Source organism: Rhinocladiella mackenziei (genome assembly GCF_000835555.1).
Source record: "Rhinocladiella mackenziei CBS 650.93 unplaced genomic scaffold supercont1.3, whole genome shotgun sequence".
Classification (NCBI taxonomy): Eukaryota; Fungi; Ascomycota; class Eurotiomycetes; order Chaetothyriales; family Herpotrichiellaceae; genus Rhinocladiella; species Rhinocladiella mackenziei.
In genome coordinates, this window is record NW_013550602.1 from 1979387 (window position 1) to 1997572 (window position 18186).

Genomic DNA, 18186 nt, shown 5'->3' on the forward strand with positions numbered 1-18186 from the left:
TGTATCAGACCATTGTATACAGATTCCACCTGGGCGATAAATTCTCCTTGGCCATGAACGGAATTCTGCAGCCATATCCAAAGATGGACAAACGGATCGCATCGGGAAATTGACATGCGTCAGACAACCTGACCAGGAGATGTGTGTTTTGTAAATTGTTTGGTGGACGATAGCGCAATATCCTGATAGAGATATAACTGCATAAGCTGTCAACGGTTCGTGGAACAACGTCCCTGCGATCGACAATTTACCTATTGTTCCTCACCCAATTGATCTGAGGCTCTAACTCCATTCTGGGGGATAGAAAATATTTTATTTCAGCAGTGGAAACCAACTCTTCAGGATCCCAAGTCTCCTGGCCGAGAACAACGCCTTCGACTCTACAGATATCAGCATGGATAAACATATCGTTTCTGTCTCAGACTCTGAGAAAAATATCGAAGCTGGCCAGGTTCTAGCAACCATTGACGAGGCTGCCGAAAAGTCTTATGGTGTGCTTGACCACATCATCCCCCGTCCATCATGCCCACCTGCTAATTCTGCCTAGTTCGCAAACTCGATTTCTATCTCCTTCCATTTCTGTCTCTGATGTACTTCTTTAATTCGGTCGACAGAAGCAATTTGGGTAATGCGAAGACGGACAAATTGGACGAGGATCTCAACTTCAGAGGCAATGAATGGTCGTTGCTAATCTTGCTGTTCTATGTTCCCTTTGGTCTCTGCGACTTGCCCTTGAATCTCCTTACCAAACGCTTCTCGGGAAAGATCATGCTCCCAACACGTGAGTGGTAACTCTTGGCCGTCTGCAAGATATTCCGGCTAAACTCTGCATCGCAGTCATGTTCGGCTGGGGATCAATGTCACTTCTCCAGTGCGCTGCCAAAAATTTTGCAGGCATGCTAGCCATCAGGCTGATTCTTGCGTGAGTGATCCTCCGTCTGGCTCCCTTTGTATTTCGCTGCCGCTCTAACTCCCTTCTCGTAGCATCTTCGAGGCAGGTTTCTTCGCTGGTGTAGTGTTCTACATGACACTCTTCTACACCCGGGGTGAGCTCGGCTTCCGTATTGCCATCTTCTTTGGTAGTGCACTTCTAGCGGCTGCTTTTAGTGGTCTCATTTCGTACGGTGTATTCCAGATCGAGCACGTCCATGTCAAGGGCTGGATGTGGCTGTTCATCATTGAAGGCGGAATGACGGTGATCACGGCCTCTATCGCTTTCTTCTGGCTTCCCAGTCGTCCGGACCAAGCCTGGTTTCTTAACGATGCTGAAAAGGCTGCTGCCACGGCTCGACATCTCCGGGATGCATCTAAGAAAGTCAACACCGAATTCAATCTCCAGGCTTGCTTCTCGACGTGGAGCGATTGGAAGTTCGCTCTTTGGCTTGTCATCGCTTTCACATACCCCGTTGCATTTGCGACGACCTCAAATTTCTTGCCTCAGGTGAGAGCAATGTTTTTCCTTCTGTCAAGGATACTCAACAACACATACTGACGGTCGTTGTTCCTCAGATTGTCCAACGTCTCGGGTACTCCGTCGTCAAGACCAACTTATGGACCGTCGCACCCAACAGCGTTGGTTTTGTGATCTTACTTTGCGTAACCAAGTCTTCGGATTACTTCCGCGAGCGTACTTTCCATATCGTCTTCGCTCTGTCCCTGTCCCTGGTCGGCATGATCATCTTGGCCGCCATTGACGTCCTGTCCAACAAGGGTGTGGCGTACTTCGCATGCTTTCTCATGGCAGGCGGCTCGTATATACCTAGCTGTCTCGTTCATTCATGGCACAACAACAACAATCTGGAGGAGAACTCTCGTGCAGCGACGACGGGTCTGCTGGTCGGCTTGGGAAACTTGGGAGGAATTATCTCGGCGGCGACATTCAGAGTCGAGTATGCGCCTGGGTGAGTCTCCAAACACTTTCGACGGAGGAATCTTGGATTGTTTTACTTACGTTTTTGACAGATACATCCCTACGTTGATTGCCACAAGCGCCTGCAATGTTACATGCATTGTCTTTACACTTTGCCTGGGCCTGTATATGAAACGGGAGAACGCCAGACGTAACAGGGAGCAAGGTGTCGCCATCAAAGCGGAGGATGTCGATACCGACTCTCTTCAGGATGGAGAGAAATCTCCTCACTGGAGGTATTTCACATGAATACGATGGATGGTCTCCTCCAACGAGGAGATTCCTGAGCGAATATCGCCTGGATGAGCAGTAGAAAATTCTGCGGCCAACATAAAATTCCCATCACGGAGGAATGAATCAGGGTAATAGTCAAGTTATTTCGGAAATTCGATTTGGGTATTTATTGCTTAGGTTTCCTCCAGTTGACGACTCATTTCAAAAATGTCTCGTACTCATTAATCGAGCGTTCCGGCACAAGACCTCTTAAGACCTTCATGCCTTCATGCACGACGGCCCATCGAACATTGCTCAAATGTTTTGCCATCACGGTCGTCAAGCCCGAAGTGGAGTACTTTCCTAGGACACGCCACAGATTCTCCGGGACCACACTCGTCATGCTGCTCACCAAGGCGTTCATTTCGGCTTTTGCGTGCCAGACAATCCCATCATCAACCACGCCGTCTAAGTGAGAGCTTGTTGATGGAGTGGCTCGTTCGCCGTCGTGATTGGAGGGAGAAGTCGACGATTTATCCACGACGTTGGCGAAGTGGAATGCCCAACAGGTGAGTGTCGACAGGTAGAGGCACCACGGGTAGTGGAATGCGTTATTGACGTCCCAATTGTCGAGATTCATGATACCGTCGCGAAGAAGATGTGCAGCATGCCATGCAGCTTTCGCGCCTGGAGTCGAGCCCCCTGGCTTGGCCCATTCTTTGACCATACGTCTCGATCGATCATAATCGGTTCGTGTCACGGGACGGCCGATAATATGTCGTGCCCCCGCATAGATCTGGAGGTCGAGAATTTCGACGTTGAGTGTGATGTGGGCTGCATGATAAATTGCTATTGTTGCTGTACTGAAACGGGTGAATTCGGCTTTTCTGGAGGGGCTATCGTTCAATGAGAGTGTCATGTTCATACAATAAGTATCAAAGTCGGCCTTCCAGGCGTCGTACGATTGTGACAGCCGGTCTTGCCATTTGGGGTGGTCCGGATTGGATCCATTTTGAGTTCCAATGCCTGGAGGAAACGTCAGCGTTGACGGTGGAGTCGTGGACTGATAAGCTTACCAAGAGAGGTCTGATCTCGTCGTCTCATGTCCCATTGGATGGACATGAGTCCGTGAAGGACGAGAAGCCGAGACAAGGCGTTTAATGGCGGAATCTGCGTCCCGGAGTCTGGGTTCATGTAGGCTTTCAGGACAGTCAGATAGGATATCTGAGGTTCTTTTCGTGCATGCTTCCACCATTCCTCAGCGGAGCTGGCTTCCCAGGTGGCCTGGTTGCAGGGGAGCGTCGTTCGAAGTTCAAATGAGGACATGCACAGTGATTGTGAGAAAAGCACGGCATGCTGCGTGTCCCAGAGAAAGCAAAGAAAGGCAAGCCTAATGGGGGGCTTAGTTTCGATTGCAATCCGCCAAAGGGGGATAAATATCCCTTACCTTTTCCGAAGCTCCACATCAATCGCTTTTCGCCAGTCAGATTCGAGATCGCCAGAGCCTTCGCCGAAATTTGGTTGTCGCACCGTTTGGCAATCGCTTCTTCGAATTAAACTACGAATCATCAATGAATTTTTCAATTCGAGAATGCCAATGTGCTTTTTTCACTTACTTGATCAACAGTCCATGGAAAAGGTGTGCCATATCATGTTGCTTTTGACCTGCTCGAGACTTTCCAAAACATTCAACAAGCAAGATTGTTTGGAGCATCCATAATTCAGGTGTGGCGGAGAAGGCTGGATGTTGAAATATCTGCGCTCTCAACACGTCGTGTATGCAAACAGCCAATCTGTGGATTGCCTTCTCGCTGTATGTAGCCCCCAGGATGATGACGGCGAGCAGAAGAAGAGTCTCTGTCTGGGATGGATCGAACGTGGCCTGGTGAAGGAGTGGATAGGCGACATTGAAGCGAGAGAAGAAGAGATCCAAGTAGTTTTGCATTGAAGAGAGTGATAACAAGGGGTGATCGCGGGTGATATCAGTTCCTTCAGGTGTTTTTGGTCGGGCATTGACGAGGACGTCGAGGATTTGATTTCTAGAGACATCGTCCATGGTGGGCATGTTTCTGCAAGGCTGAGTTGGAGGAAGAGTATGAACATTGAATGATGCGGCAGGTATATTCATCTGACGATTCGGGGCTTTTGGCGGTTGGTTTGGCGCGAAAGTGTTCGTAGACTGCGGCGAGGTCGTGGTAGGGGGAGTAAGTTCCTCTTCTGGAGATGAATTTTGAACGACGTGGGCCTCCGTCGAAGAGGGCGAGACCGAGTCCTCATCAGTGGCCTGGGCTGTGAGCAAGTCATACCGATAGTCTTCGGATATCTGAAAGTGTTCTGGGGCCTGCGGTAAAGGCGCGGGCCTGTAGAATGTACTTGCCGAGATTGGATGTCCATTTATCTCAGCGTTAATCCTGTAACCGGGATGGTCCCCATGGCTGGCGGATTGGTATGTCGTGGACTGAAATTGATGCTCTCGTGTCGAATTTTGCGTTTCCGGAACCATGTTGGATTGCTGAGCGGGGACCGACATTTTCACAGTATCACCAAGATCAAACAGCCAATTGTAGTTGTTCATCGTAGTGAATGGCATGTTAAAGGAGCTTGCTGGAGAACGTCAGTCTCCATTGCGTCTCATCGTTCATTCAATTCTCCTTACCTGTGTCTGGATTGAACATGTCCTCAAACGGCGCATCATGTTGCATGTTGACCGCTTGGGACGATTGAGAGCCCCAAGATGAGTTGGCCAGGAAATCAAACATGTCCGGCCCTGATGCGGGTTCGATAAAGTCGTGACTCTCTGGGAGCTCCGGTAGTTGATGAGAGAATCGCTCGAATGACTCGGCGCTCAACATGGATCTCGGTGGGGATAATGGTTCAGAATGCTGACCGGTCCGAGGGTGATAGCCATTACCACCCGCCGTCTGGACTTGAGGAGCCAGATCGGTGATCTGCTTCTTTATGGCAGGGCTACCAACTTCGCTTTGGGCTGGCCGCTTGCTCACGATGTTGCCATTCGCATCTCGCCAGAGCTTCTTCCTGGTTTCGACCACACCCAAACCTTCGCCACCGGCCTCTTCGTCCTTCTGTCGATGACGAGCCAGGTGTCTGTCTAAAGCACTGTCAGAACGGTTGTCGATGTGAGAAACAATGTGCAGGCCTTCAAAGGGCACTGCGCTTACCTAGAAGATCGGGCCTCTTGAAGTGCAGACTACAGCGCGGGCAAGTGCTGTCTCCAACACCATGATTCAGGACATGGCGCTGAAGATGATCCGACCGGGTGAAAGCTTTCCCACAGCCTTCCCAAGAGCAGACGTATTTCTTAGGCTTAATTGTTGCTGTTGGTGCCATTAGCATAAATTTGGGAGTCACCGCATAGCGTGAAGAGCATTGAACAGTTTCTAGCGATGTTAGAAGATGAGAAGATAAACTCACAAGAAAGCCGAATATGGTCCGGTAAAGGGCGGGGCCAGTACCCGGGGGAAGAGCCAACCTTTAAGCGAGATGCAAGGAAGTCAAAGGAGAAGTCCTGGGCAAGATAAGGATGAAAGTGAGTCGGTGGGGGCACACTGTGGGTCTTCAAAGATACGCATGGCTCCAGCGCCCCGACTAAGTAGCGGGGTGTCCGACCATACTTGTATCTACCGTACCTCCCGCTTCTTCAAATGCGACGAAGAGCCCAGTTCTTTGCTGACACCAAACGTGCCCTGACTCCGCTTTACATGCAGTATGCTGCTATGTGCTTTTTACGACTCTTGATCATCCCTATACCCGATCCATAGAACCGGTTTATGGTCTTGATCATACTCCCACACTCACCGGTTCAAAGAATGGATAGTCTACATATCCCTTGCTGGGTGGATCGGCACCGTAGAAAGTGCTGCGGTCGTAATGGTTCAACGGAAGGCCTTCTGCCAGTCTCGCGGGGAGATCAGGGTTCGCGATGAACCATCGCCCAAAAATGATGGCATCTGCTTCATCTGATTCAACCTTGGGAGCTGCGTTTTCGGAGTTGAAGTTTCCGGCCGCGATAAATTTGATGCCTCCCTTTTGCAAGATCTTTCTAAAAGGTACCAATGAAGGTTTACCCTCTTTCGCTCTGGCACCGGACGATGTATCAGCGAGCGCTGCCAATTTGGCCTCCTCATCCAACACTTCGTCAAATCTCGGTTCGACCATGTGGACATATGCAGGACGATGGACTTCCGGAAGCTCAACGAGTCGCTCGCAGAGATATGCCCAGTGCACGTTCGGATTGGAATCTCGGGTGTCTTGGAAATAGTTGTAGGGAGACAATCTGATGCCCACCCTGTCTGCTCCGATTGCAGATGTAACGGATTTGATGACCTCCAGGGGGAAACGGCATCGATTTTCGATGGAGCCGCCGTAAGAGTCTGTTCTAATATTGACGTTGTCGTGCAAAAACTGGTCCAGAAGGTAACCATTCGCACTGTCCAGGTATCAGCTATTAAGTCACGTCGACTCTGGTGGGCCGCCCTACCTATGAATTTCGACTCCATCAAAGCCGGCTTCCATTGCCCTCTTCGCGGCCTCTCCAAATTCCTGCACCAGTTCTTGAATTTCCTCGACAGTCAATTCTTTGGGAGGGGTTGCTGCAAAGTCACTCCCATCCAGAGCCTTCCCCTTGATTGGTATATTGCTCGAGCTCACACATGGATGCCCATCCAGCAGTGAAGGGACTGTCGCACGACCAACATGCCACAGTTGACAGAAAATGAAGCCACCCTTGCCATGGATGGCATCAGTCACTCGCTTCCATCCAGCTATTTGATTGGGTGTGAAAACTCCCGGAACTCCAGGGTAGCCACAAGACTGGCATCTGCGTCAGTAATTCTGTCTCCTGACATTTCAGAATACCACATGCGTACCAAACGGCTGATTGGGCAAGCCTCCGTCAATTGAAATCCTCCTTTGCTCGCCCTCTGGGAGTAATATTCCACATTGAGATCCCCGGGAACCCACACGCCATCGGATTCTTTGGTTCCTCTCATCCGAGTCAGAGGAGCCATCATGACCCGGTGTTCCAGGCTCAAGGCACCCAATTTGAGCGGTTGGAATAATAATGTGTCATCGAGCGGCCGAAAACCCGCTGGAGACGTTCTGGAGGGCATCTTCGAGCCAATTCTGAAAACGAAACACCAATTTTTGAGCGACAGTGTCAGTATCGCACTCTCCCAAGTGGGCTCTATGTCTAGTGAAAGAGAACATGGAAAACCTATACACGAAAAACCAAGAAGAGCCTCGGATCCCCCCAGGCTTGGAATGTGGTCACGAACAGATTGACTTTCATCTTTAGTGCGACAGAAGTGGGCAAACTGGAACCAACGAAAAAGATCTTCAGCCACCAACGTCCCGAGTATGAAACGAGCCATGAAGTTCAGATGAAAACGGGGGCGGACAGGACAGTGGCGTTGGACATGGTAGAGTCAAAAGTGGGGGATGATGCCAGAGGAGGCACTGGAGCCAAGTCCACTTATCCACTCCATGTACGATGGTGGATGCCCCCTTCGATAAAGACCCTTCGCGCGCATGTCCGTCATCATCCACCATCCAATCCCATGCCGTCAATTAGAGTCTCATCGACTTGGGGCCTAGCTCACTGAGCAGGGCAATGTCGCCTACCAGGGGGAAAACCGGGGGATTACGATGTACTCGCACCCATCTTGATATGCCTTCTTTTTCAGCGCTGAGAAGACAAGCCATCTGAAGTCAGATCTGACCAGAAAGAAACTCTGCGCCATGGCTATGTCATTTACAGTTCGCCGGCCAGCAGTGCCTGTGGCATTTGAGAAACTACAGTCACTTATTGAATCGGAATTTACTGAATCGACCCTGAAATTTTATATGAACGGGAAAAAGGTTGTATTGGAGAACCCCAATCCTGAATGGACGCTCTTAGATTTTATCAGGTCCCAACATGACAGCAAAGGTACTAAACTGGGGTGCGGTGAAGGCGGATGTGGCGCATGTACCGTGGTGTTGCAAAGCGTTGACCCGAAGCATCCAAACAAGTTGAAACACCTTTCTGTCAATGCGTGCCTCTTCCCCCTTGTTGGAGTTGTTGGCAAGCACTTGATCACCATTGAGGGCCTTGGAAACGTCGTTAATCCTCATCCACTCCAAGAAAGAATAGCAAAGCTACATGGTTCACAGTAAGTATGCTGCAGCTCGAAGTCAGTCCGACCGGGATCACCATGTAATGATGGCTGACTATTCAAGATGCGGGTTCTGCACCCCAGGGATTGTCATGTCGATTTATGCCATGATCAGAAATGCTTGGGATCCTGATTCAAAAACATTTCGCCTATCCGCTGGCATCATCGAGCTAGACGGACATTTAGATGGAAATCTGTGCCGTTGCACCGGCTACAAACCCATTCTAGCTGCCGTGAAGACGTTCATCGTGGAGGATCTCCAATCTAAAGTGGACGAAGACCAGGACCAGGACGAGAGTCTCCTTGGTAAAGCGGATGAGGCAGGTGCCAGATACGTCCCCGAAGATATACCCGAGTCGATCAAGAAATCACCAATGTCTTGTGGAAGACCGGGCGGGTGTTGCCGGGATAATCCAGGATCCTCAAATGGCCCGTCAAAGGCGGATTCTGATCAAAGCCCCCCCGAGACGTCGGATGAAGAATCGGCTGAAAGCTCTGTCACATCAATGTCGAGCTTTAATCACCCAGGAGAGACCGAAGTCAGTGGCACATCATACGGGCCGCCCGTAAAATCTAGAAATCACGGTCCACCACCAGGCGATGGAGGAAAAGATAGCAAAATAGTCAGTGATCTGGCCGCTCCTCCGGCCGACCAAAAAGACCCTCGCTTATATTTCACACCTTACAGCCCTACAACGGAATTGATATTCCCTCCTGCACTGAGAAAATTCGAAACGCAGCCCATATGCTATGGTGATTCGGAGAAGATATGGCTGAAACCGACCTCGTTGGTCCAACTTCTGGCAATCAAGTCATTGGACCCGACTGTGAAGCTTGTTGGTGGCTCCAGCGAAGTTCAGGTCGAGATTCGTTTCAAAAACTCCAAGTTTGCCATAATGGTATATGTGGCCGACATCCCAGAGCTCCGGGAGACCAAAATCCCTGACACCGACGAAGGCATTGCCGCCATGACCGAACTAGTAATTGGAGGAAATACCAGTCTTACGGAGCTGGAATCCATCTGCAAACATCTGTCACGCAAGTTAGGGCACCGAGGTCTGGTCTTGGAGGCCTGCAGGAAGCAGCTACGATACTTTGCTGGCCGACAGATCCGAAACGCCGCCTCTCTAGCCGGGAACATCGCAACAGCGTCTCCCATATCAGATATGAATCCCGTTCTTCTTGCGTCCGGGGCAACCGTCGTTGCGCAGAGCAAGGACCAGGGTGAAATCTCTTTGCCGATGGAGACTTTCTTCATCTCATATCGAAAGACGAGTCTTCCGGCCGATTCGATCATCACCAAAATTCGAATCCCAATCCCACCTGCTAATGTGCCTGAAATCACAAAGGCTTACAAGCAGGCGAAACGGAAAGATGACGATATTGCAATTGTGACGGCAGCGTTCCGAGTCAGATTGGGCGACGATGGTAAGGTCGACCAAATTTCACTGGCGTACGGAGGAATGGCACCCACGACATTGCTCGCCCAAAAGACACAAGAAGCTCTCGCGGGCCAGAAATGGTATGACTCCAGAACTCTTGGTGTAGCTCTCCGGTCGTTGCGAGAAGAGTTTAATCTGAGCTTTGACGTCCCCGGAGGAATGGCCACCTATCGAGTAACACTGGCACTTTCCTTCTTCTTCCGATTCTGGCACGAGGTGGTGGCCGAGCTCAAACTTGGCGACGTTGATGGAAACTTAATCGAAGAGATTCACAGAGGTATTTCTTCCGGAACCCGGGACCATCGCAATCCTCACGAGCAGAGAGTGGTGGGCAAACAGATTCCTCATCTCTCGGGTCTCAAACACAACACCGGCGAAGCCGAATATGTCGACGATATGCCGCATCACGCTCGCGAACTGTACTGTGCATTCGTATTCTCACAAAGGGCTCACGCGATCTTGGTGGAGGTAGATTGGTCACCAGCTATTGGTCCTGGCCTGGCCATAGGATACGTCGACAAAAATGACATTCCCATGGAGCTAAACTCTTGGGGTTCGGTGAAGAGGGATGAACCATTCTTCGCGGACGAATTTGTTCATTCACACGGCCAAGTCATTGGGTTAGTATATGCGGAGACGGCGATCCAAGCACAAAAAGCCGCTCGACTCGTCAAAGTGGTGTATGAAGACCTTCCTCCGATCTTGACAATCGATGAGGCCATCGAGGCAAACAGTTTCTACCCCCACCCCAAACAACTGAGAAAAGGCGCCGCAGTCGAAGGGTCTATGGACCACGTTTTTTCCCACTGTGACCGAGTCTTCGAAGGCCTCATTCGTATGGGTGGACAGGAACATTTCTACCTTGAAACCAATGCGGCGCTGGTCATTCCTCACACGGAAGACGGCATGATGGAGGTTTGGTCATCCACTCAAAACACGTGAGGGACACGAAATGTGCGCGCAGTGAGCGATGCTGACTCTTGAATAGCATGGAGGTCCAAGAATTTGTGAGCCAAGTAACCGGGATGCCGCGCAACCGCATCAACTCTCGCGTGAAAAGGATGGGAGGAGCTTTTGGAGGGAAGGAATCCCGAGCCGTGCCCTTCGCATGTGCCCTTGCCGTCGCGGCCAAAAAGGAGAAACGCCCTATGCGTTGCATGCTAAATCGGGACGAGGACATGATGACCAGCGGACAGCGCCACCCCTTCCAAGCACGCTGGAAAGTCGGAGTCATGGACGACGGTACGTTGGTCGCCCTCGATATCGATCTCTACAACAACGCCGGATGGTCTTATGATATGTCGGGTGCGGTGATGGACAGATGCGCCACGCATATTGAGAATTGTTACGAGATCCCGCATGTCCATGTCCGTGGTCATCTCTGCAAGACTAATACGCATAGCAACACCGCGTTCCGAGGATTTGGTGGTCCTCAGGCAATGTTCATTGCTGAGACCTACATGTCTGCAGTCGCCGAAGGGCTGGGCAAACCCATTGACGAACTCAGGATGATGAACCTGTACAAGGAGAACGATATGACCCCTTTCCTGCAGAAAATCGATGAAGATTGGCACATTCCACGACTCATGTCTGAACTCCAGGCCGAGTGCGACTATGAGAAGAGAAAATCAGATATCGAGTCGTTCAATCGGACCAACAAGTGGAAGAAACGTGGAATCAGCCTCATTCCCTCGAAATTTGGAATCAGCTTCGCCACGGCCGTTCACCTCAACCAAGCCAGTGCGGCGGTGAAGATCTTCGCGGATGGAAGCGTCCTCTTGCATCACGGCGGCACGGAGATGGGCCAAGGGCTTTACACGAAAATGATCCAGGTCGCAGCTCAGGAGCTAAATGTTCCTATTGATGCCGTGTACACGTCCGAGACAGCTTCGTACTTCACAGCCAATGTGTCGCCGACGGCCGCATCTTCTGGAAGCGATCTTAACGGGATGGCCATCAAGGATGCTTGTGACCAGCTGAACGAGCGCTTGAGGCCCTACTGGGAGAAATTCGGACCTGATGCGAGCATGAAGACAATCGCTCATGCAGCCTATTTGGACCGTGTCAACCTGTCTGCTTCCGGATTCTGGAAGATGCCCGAGGTCGGCTATCAGTGGGGTAACTATAAAGATCCCAAACCAATGTATTATTACTTCACACAGGTGAGTATCTTGACTGGGGATGGGATCAGCATATACTAAAGACGTATTTTTCTCAGGGTGTGGCATGTAGCGAAGTTGAACTGGACCTGCTAACAGGCGACCACACGGTGCTTCGGACCGACATCAAGATGGATGTCGGCCGATCAATCAACCCAGCCATTGATTATGGGCAAGTAGAGGGCGCTTTCGTTCAAGGTCAAGGACTCTTCACGATGGAAGAATCCCTCTGGACTCGCGATGGCCAGCTTTTCACCCGTGGACCAGGCACCTACAAGATCCCCGGCTTCAGTGACATCCCTCAGGAATTCAACGTCAGCTTCCTTCAGGGTGTGTCTTGGAACCACCTTCGCACCATCCAGAGCAGCAAAGGCATTGGCGAGCCTCCACTATTCTTGGGCGCCGCAGTGCTGTTCGCTCTGAGGGAGGCGCTTGTTAGTGCCCGCAAGGATAATGGAATCCAGGAGCATCTGACGCTTCACAGCCCAGCGACGGCTGAAAGGCTGCGGTTGGCGGTTGGTGACGATTTGTTGAGGATGGGTACGGTAGTTCCAAAGGACGGTGAAAAGAATTTCCTAGTATCGGTTGCGTGATTCGAGCGGTTCGGACGCAGCGATGACTGATGAAAATATAGTCATCGACTCGATATTCGTACAACATTCAATTGAGTCGCCACAATTATTTAATATTCCCCGTAGATCGAGCGTGGAATCGACAAGCTATTCGGACTTGTTGGGTGTGAGATGCGACGTGAATAAAAACAGCGCCTCAAGACATGACACCTTTGGTGTAGGCTTTGCCGGATACTGCGACATGCTGCAAAATGTATGCTTATGTTGAACGTGGATTCTTCACCAAAAAGGGTCAGTCTGAAAATGACGGCGATGTAGCAAGTCATCGTGTGAAAACTGGAGTAGAAGGCTTCCTTTTCTTTTGTTTTCAGAATGAATCCGGGAGAGCTCCTCGTTGAATTAAAAAAAAACCACGCCGAGTTCCAATTTGATGTCGAAAAGGCTGTGAATAGAAACACGTCTGTCTAGTACCTTGGCTAGGCCCAAAAGTACGCCAACACTATCAGAACAAGGCTTTTTATTATGGCTCTCGATGCTCGGTCTCCGGAATGAACAATGTTCAGGCTCAGGATGAAACGATAGTATAATCCATTGAAGCTTTCGCCTTTCGTGGCTCTACCATATTCACTTTTGGATCGAAGGGCGATACCGGAATCTTTGAAAAGTCGAACTCCTACAAACCGGTAATGCACGAAAGACTCCCGTGAAACCCCGGACAGCGTACATAGTACCAGGATGAATACCTAGATCCATCGCATCAATCTTTATATACTAATCTCTTTCCTTTGGCTCTTTTCAATTCCCCAATCATTCAGTTTGGTTCTGTTATACTCCTACAACTGCCGAGATGACATCACCCGCCGCATTCGCCGCAGCATTGTTTATTTTCTTCTGCTCTTGTCCGGCCACCGTTCCCGAAATCACAATCAAATCCAGCAGAAAATCATCACAGGGCACAAAAACCTGTAATGTGTCCTTTTTAAGTTTTACTAGTTGAGAGCCAGAGGAGGTGTCGATGAGTTTCAGCGTGGAGCCACTCATGCTATTTTCCCATTTCAACTTCCTCATGGGCGGGCAGGTGAGAGTGTAGTTGCCAGAGAGCTGGGAACATTTCATGCTGATATGGTGACCGAAGAGAGAGATGTCGACGTTTGAACTGAGCGAGTGGATTGTCGCGGAGCCGATGGATGGGGGTTGGATCATGGTGTTGCCGGCGTCGATGCGAGAGAATGTTAGGGTATTTTTGGATTTGGTGATGGAGTAGGATGGAATGGTGGCCCCGTTGACCATGCGTTGGACAATCATGGTGTTCGGATCGAATTGCGATGGTTGGAATGTGAGGGTCATGGGGAAAAGGGGAGAAGAAAGGGAGAACGCAGCGAAACCTGCTTGATTGCTGTTCCCGTAGCTGCCATAGTTGCCGTAGTTACCGGCGTCGTGTCCCATGGGTATGGGCGGCCTTGTCGAGGGAGTTGAATCGGAATACGGGGGGTTGAGGGAGTTGAAGGAGGAAGAAAGCACAGAGGTACTTGACATCAGTGTAGATAGAGAGTGGCCCGTCATGTTGTGGCCCGTCATTGCGGTTGGGAAGTGCTGGCTGTTATCTGTCTTGAAGGTGGGTGCGAAATAAGTTCCTTCTCGTGAAGTTTGGTAGGTAATGAATGTTGGTATGAGTCTATGAGTACGGAGGTAGTGGTTGAATGAAGAATGAGTGTCCATCTGGTTGGTGTTCGCTGATATAAGTATGTCTTTGAGCAGGTAGCTATTGTCGATCTGATACAGAATGTTATGTTAGTTACTGTCTAAGCGGATCTGCTGTGCCACGGGTTCCCCACAATTCAGCTTCATTTGCCCGAAAAGGGTATATGCGGCGCTCCGATGTTGGTATTCCTCTAGACAAGACTCTTAGAGGCTCTTGGGTTGCATCTGAGACGATATTTGGCCACAGAATTTGCCAATGAGATCAACAGCGAAGGTGGCGGGGCATTTGGCCACGGGTCCTCAGCCTCATTCTTGCTTTGGTAAGCTCAGTACCCACCTGCGAAAGGTGTGCTGAAGGCTGGCCTGATCTATGCCAGAATTATACATCGACTGGCATCGATTAGCAATCCAAGTAATGTTGAAAATGCGGCAAACCGAGACATAACCTCGACATGGGGAATTTCGCAATGGCAGCGGTGTTGAAGTGACCAGCACGATGGAGACATACCCTGGTCACCATGCGCACTTCGATGTCACAACAAGTCAGGCAACGTGTGCATGCTCGCTTTTCGACGAAGAACGGGTCATGAATATCATCAGTCACAACAGCAGAGAGACAGATACGCCTTGACGTGGGCAGGGTCGGGTCGGGTATCGAACCCCCTAGACCCGCCCAAACGGGGGTTTGGGGTATCAGTAAACTCTGAGTCTGAAACCAGACCCGGAAATTTTTGAGTTGGATAGGGCTGGGTTAGGGCCAACCGAAAATGGGTAATTATGTAATAAATCTTACTCTACGAGAGGTGCTCTGTTAATCATTCCTACACTAGGAAGATATCTCCACCCAAATCTCCACCCAAATGGGGTTGGGTTTGTCTACCATGAGCCCAAAGCCCGACCCTAACCTGACCCAACCCGTTACCCATGGGTAGTCCCGACCTACAGTATATTAATGGCCTAGAGAGGCCTAGAAACAGAGACACAGGTACCGAGAACTCAACGGTCGCCGTGAATGTCTCCCTGGCGATTGCTCACTGTTTGCCTGGGCGGGATGATCTGGAGCCCACAGAATGGTACCTTCCCTCCCTATCCCACTATCTGAGTCTGCTGGCAACTGATTTATTGATGACTCTCTACAATGTCCTTCCCTCCGTTCATTCACCCTGTTCCTAGGTATTGTGCAGACAGATGTGCTTGCCACTTCTCCTATGACCTCTGTATCATGCAAGCTTGCTTCCAGAATCAGAAGATCCAGAGACTTTGCCCTATTTAATTGACGAACAGCCGCCAAAATATCGCCCACAAGACCAGCCACGAGTAGGACCTGCGCTACGAAGGACGAGATCTCCTGATATTAGATGGTGAAAATGGCCGCTCGCTAGCATTTGTCATTATTCGACCTCGGCCCAGTCTGCTGTCACCAATTATGTTCTGTCTAGCATCGGCACTACGACAATCAGCCGTGTCGACCACTCTCTACCAGACTAGCTGACAGTTCTGAAATCTTATCTTTATGAGTTGGCCAAAAAGCCAACAGAAGCGCCCTCGCATAGGTTTGAGACAATACCCCCGCAAGAGAGCAGAAAGGTTATGACCAGACCACGGGAGCGGAGGATGAAGTATTCCTCGAAAAGGGCCGCTTCGTCATTGTTGATTCCCATTAGCAGATTCAGAATGTAGAGGATTGGATGGGCTACATAACCAGGTACTGTACACTGGTGGGAAACAAAAAGACATGCTTCGACTCGTTTTACATACCCAAACTCGCAAAATAGCGACACTGTCACTGGAAAATGAATAGATCGACATTCTCCAGCTTCATTACTCTTCAGGGTTTGCCGTCGAACATGAGACATCATGAGAGCTATTGAATACGAAGCGCCAGAGACCGTGTCCCAGATGGCTCTAGAACATTCGGGGATACAACAATCGTTCATTATTCGCAAAGCTGTAGCGTTTACGTATCAAGAAGGCCATGCATTCAACCAGAAATGATTCTCTTCTGGATAATCTTTACCTTCCATCATCACATTTCACCTGATATATCTTATCCTGTCTCTGTGGCCGACGAAGAGGAGTATCTGCGACTTGTTTCGGAAATGAGAAGCGGACCCATACCAAGATGCTGAAAACAAAATTCCCAAAGATCGATGAAGAAGAGGAGATTCGCATATTTTATCCTTCCGTTCGTATAGTCACTACCAGACCGAATGGCCAAACACTAGCCCCGGCATAAAATGTCATCGCCATTTCTTTGTAGTGGAAACACTAAGGCGACATCAACTCCCTTGAATCTGTCATAAATCCGATACCCGCTCTGACAATTTCAATCAAGATGCCAACCTCCTCCTCGGTTCGTGGAGCATAGAGCAGGACATACGGCTTTGGCAGTACTTTCCGTCCAAATAGGCTGACTCCAGCGAGGCCATGCAACTGCCCCCAACCAGATCTGATGACCTGCATGGCATCTTTGGGAGCAAGAATAACATGAGTCGAGAAATCGGTGTTTTTGTGAATATGCGAAACCTCTCTGGTAAAGTCTTTGCCGAGGGTATAGACTGGACAATCGTCATGCACCCACACGGCATCAGTATGGAGCTCGTACTTCGATAGCTTAAATTGAACAATGTTTGCGTTTTGAGCCACGAGAGAATTGAATGCTTCTTGGTATTTCTGCGCCGTCAAACGCCAGATTAGCCAATGATTCACTTTGATGTCTGGAATCCAGTCAATTACGACCAAATACTAACTTCCTGTATCTCGGGGGGAGCATGCTGGTCCAACTGCCGTTGCGGTATGAGATGAGGCCCAATCGTGGGCCTCACACCACTTCTGTTCTTTGTCGGCCAACTCCGACCGAGCCAGCTCCTCTGATCCGGACTCTTCTCGAAATCACGTACATCGAACATGTTGATGCCAAATGCGCGGATCAAAGTCGCGACGAACCATCCGAAAACGTTGTACGGCACACCGCCAGGACCGTAACTCAGAAACACTTTGTAGTCATTCCAGGCTGCGCGTCCAATGATAACAGAACCGAGGACGCCGACGGCGATTGCCGGATAGTACGGCTTGTATTTATGCCGAAACGAGTTGATATACAGAGAGACGGAATGGCGCACAGTGGTGGCCATGGTGCAACGTGTCTTCGGTAGTCTCTCGGAGTCGGGAACGAGCAGTCGGGAGAAGCAATGAAGATGGAAATGTTGATTGGAAGTATATATGTGGAAGACGCGGGTCATCCAAGACATCATCTTCGGATCCGACCGTGGACCGAAGCTCGAGCTTATTTCAACGGTCATGGGGCGGCGCCTTGACATTAAGACAAACATGCTGTGCCAGCAACCTAGCACCCTTCGAATCGCCTGTAAGGAGCATATTGCCTTGATGTCTCCTCAGAGCACGATTAGTCGATGTCATATTGACAACCTCGCTGTCGCTTAGATCATTGCCTAGCTCCTACGCCTGTGTGTCATCACGATTCCACCCTGAGGCACTATAACATTCATTGAGTGCCAGCGGTGTTTGCTCTCTTCCTGCCTTCACAGTCAGTTGGATTTCCTGGTCTAGCCATGCTCGATGTCATGGAAAGCAGGAATTCAAGCGCCTACATAGGATTCGGTTAGCAAATTCCCTCACCGGATTGGTACATGGGTAGATGATCCGACCAATCGACACTTCCATAATTTTATATACCCATGCGGCTTTGGCCATTACTGGAACCAGATTCGCAAGGGCTGGTGATGGAAAGTATACCGTTTGATTTCATCAGAAGCATATGTGTCACTCAAGAGCTGCGTGTGTCGGTTTGATTGTAAAACAGTACAAAGGAGCATTGTTCCTGCATGTTTGATGCGACAACTTTGTTTCCAGAATGTCACATCGCAAGCATTCCCAGGCTGTCCAAGCTCGGAAACTCGCACCAAAATATCATGTCTCGACTCACTGTTTCTATTCAGAGTATTTGACAGATCACATTAAACCGTTGTGGTGAATTATTTGAATGGAGCATAGCTA

General features: G+C 50.0%; 6 protein-coding genes across 6 annotated transcripts; 2 read left to right on the forward strand and 4 right to left on the reverse strand.

Moving 5' to 3' along the window:
- Window positions 1–394: 394 nt before the first annotated feature.
- Z518_04243 (uncharacterized protein) lies at window positions 395–2158 on the forward strand (the record flags this gene model as incomplete). The annotated part of the gene is made up of 6 exons (XM_013417950.1): window positions 395–491; window positions 548–781; window positions 838–922; window positions 985–1441; window positions 1510–1901; window positions 1963–2158. 6 exons carry the CDS (start codon window positions 395–397, stop codon window positions 2156–2158), a joined length of 1461 nt encoding a protein of 486 aa, XP_013273404.1.
- A 181-nt stretch (window positions 2159–2339) lies between these two features.
- Z518_04244 (uncharacterized protein) lies at window positions 2340–5470 on the reverse strand (the record flags this gene model as incomplete). The annotated part of the gene is made up of 6 exons (XM_013417951.1): window positions 2340–3148; window positions 3199–3512; window positions 3570–3680; window positions 3739–4726; window positions 4779–5231; window positions 5302–5470. 6 exons carry the CDS (start codon window positions 5468–5470, stop codon window positions 2340–2342), a joined length of 2844 nt encoding a protein of 947 aa, XP_013273405.1.
- A 450-nt stretch (window positions 5471–5920) lies between these two features.
- On the reverse strand, window positions 5921–7251 carry Z518_04245 (uncharacterized protein; the record flags this gene model as incomplete). The annotated part of the gene is made up of 3 exons (XM_013417952.1): window positions 5921–6569; window positions 6621–6952; window positions 7009–7251. 3 exons carry the CDS (start codon window positions 7249–7251, stop codon window positions 5921–5923), a joined length of 1224 nt encoding a protein of 407 aa, XP_013273406.1.
- A 628-nt stretch (window positions 7252–7879) lies between these two features.
- On the forward strand, window positions 7880–12489 carry Z518_04246 (xanthine dehydrogenase, molybdopterin binding subunit; the record flags this gene model as incomplete). Its single annotated transcript, XM_013417953.1, has 5 exons — window positions 7880–8292; window positions 8360–8803; window positions 8924–10675; window positions 10726–11899; window positions 11956–12489. 5 exons carry the CDS (start codon window positions 7880–7882, stop codon window positions 12487–12489), a joined length of 4317 nt encoding a protein of 1438 aa, XP_013273407.1.
- An 804-nt stretch (window positions 12490–13293) lies between these two features.
- On the reverse strand, window positions 13294–13914 carry Z518_04247 (uncharacterized protein; the record flags this gene model as incomplete). The annotated part of the gene is made up of 1 exon (XM_013417954.1): window positions 13294–13914. One exon carries the CDS (start codon window positions 13912–13914, stop codon window positions 13294–13296), a length of 621 nt encoding a protein of 206 aa, XP_013273408.1.
- A 2523-nt stretch (window positions 13915–16437) lies between these two features.
- Window positions 16438–17303, reverse strand: Z518_04248 (uncharacterized protein; the record flags this gene model as incomplete). Its single annotated transcript, XM_013417955.1, has 2 exons — window positions 16438–16842; window positions 16920–17303. The coding sequence occupies 2 exons, from the start codon at window positions 17301–17303 to the stop codon at window positions 16438–16440; spliced, it is 789 nt and encodes a 262-aa protein (XP_013273409.1).
- Between the last annotated feature and the right edge of the window lie 883 nt (window positions 17304–18186).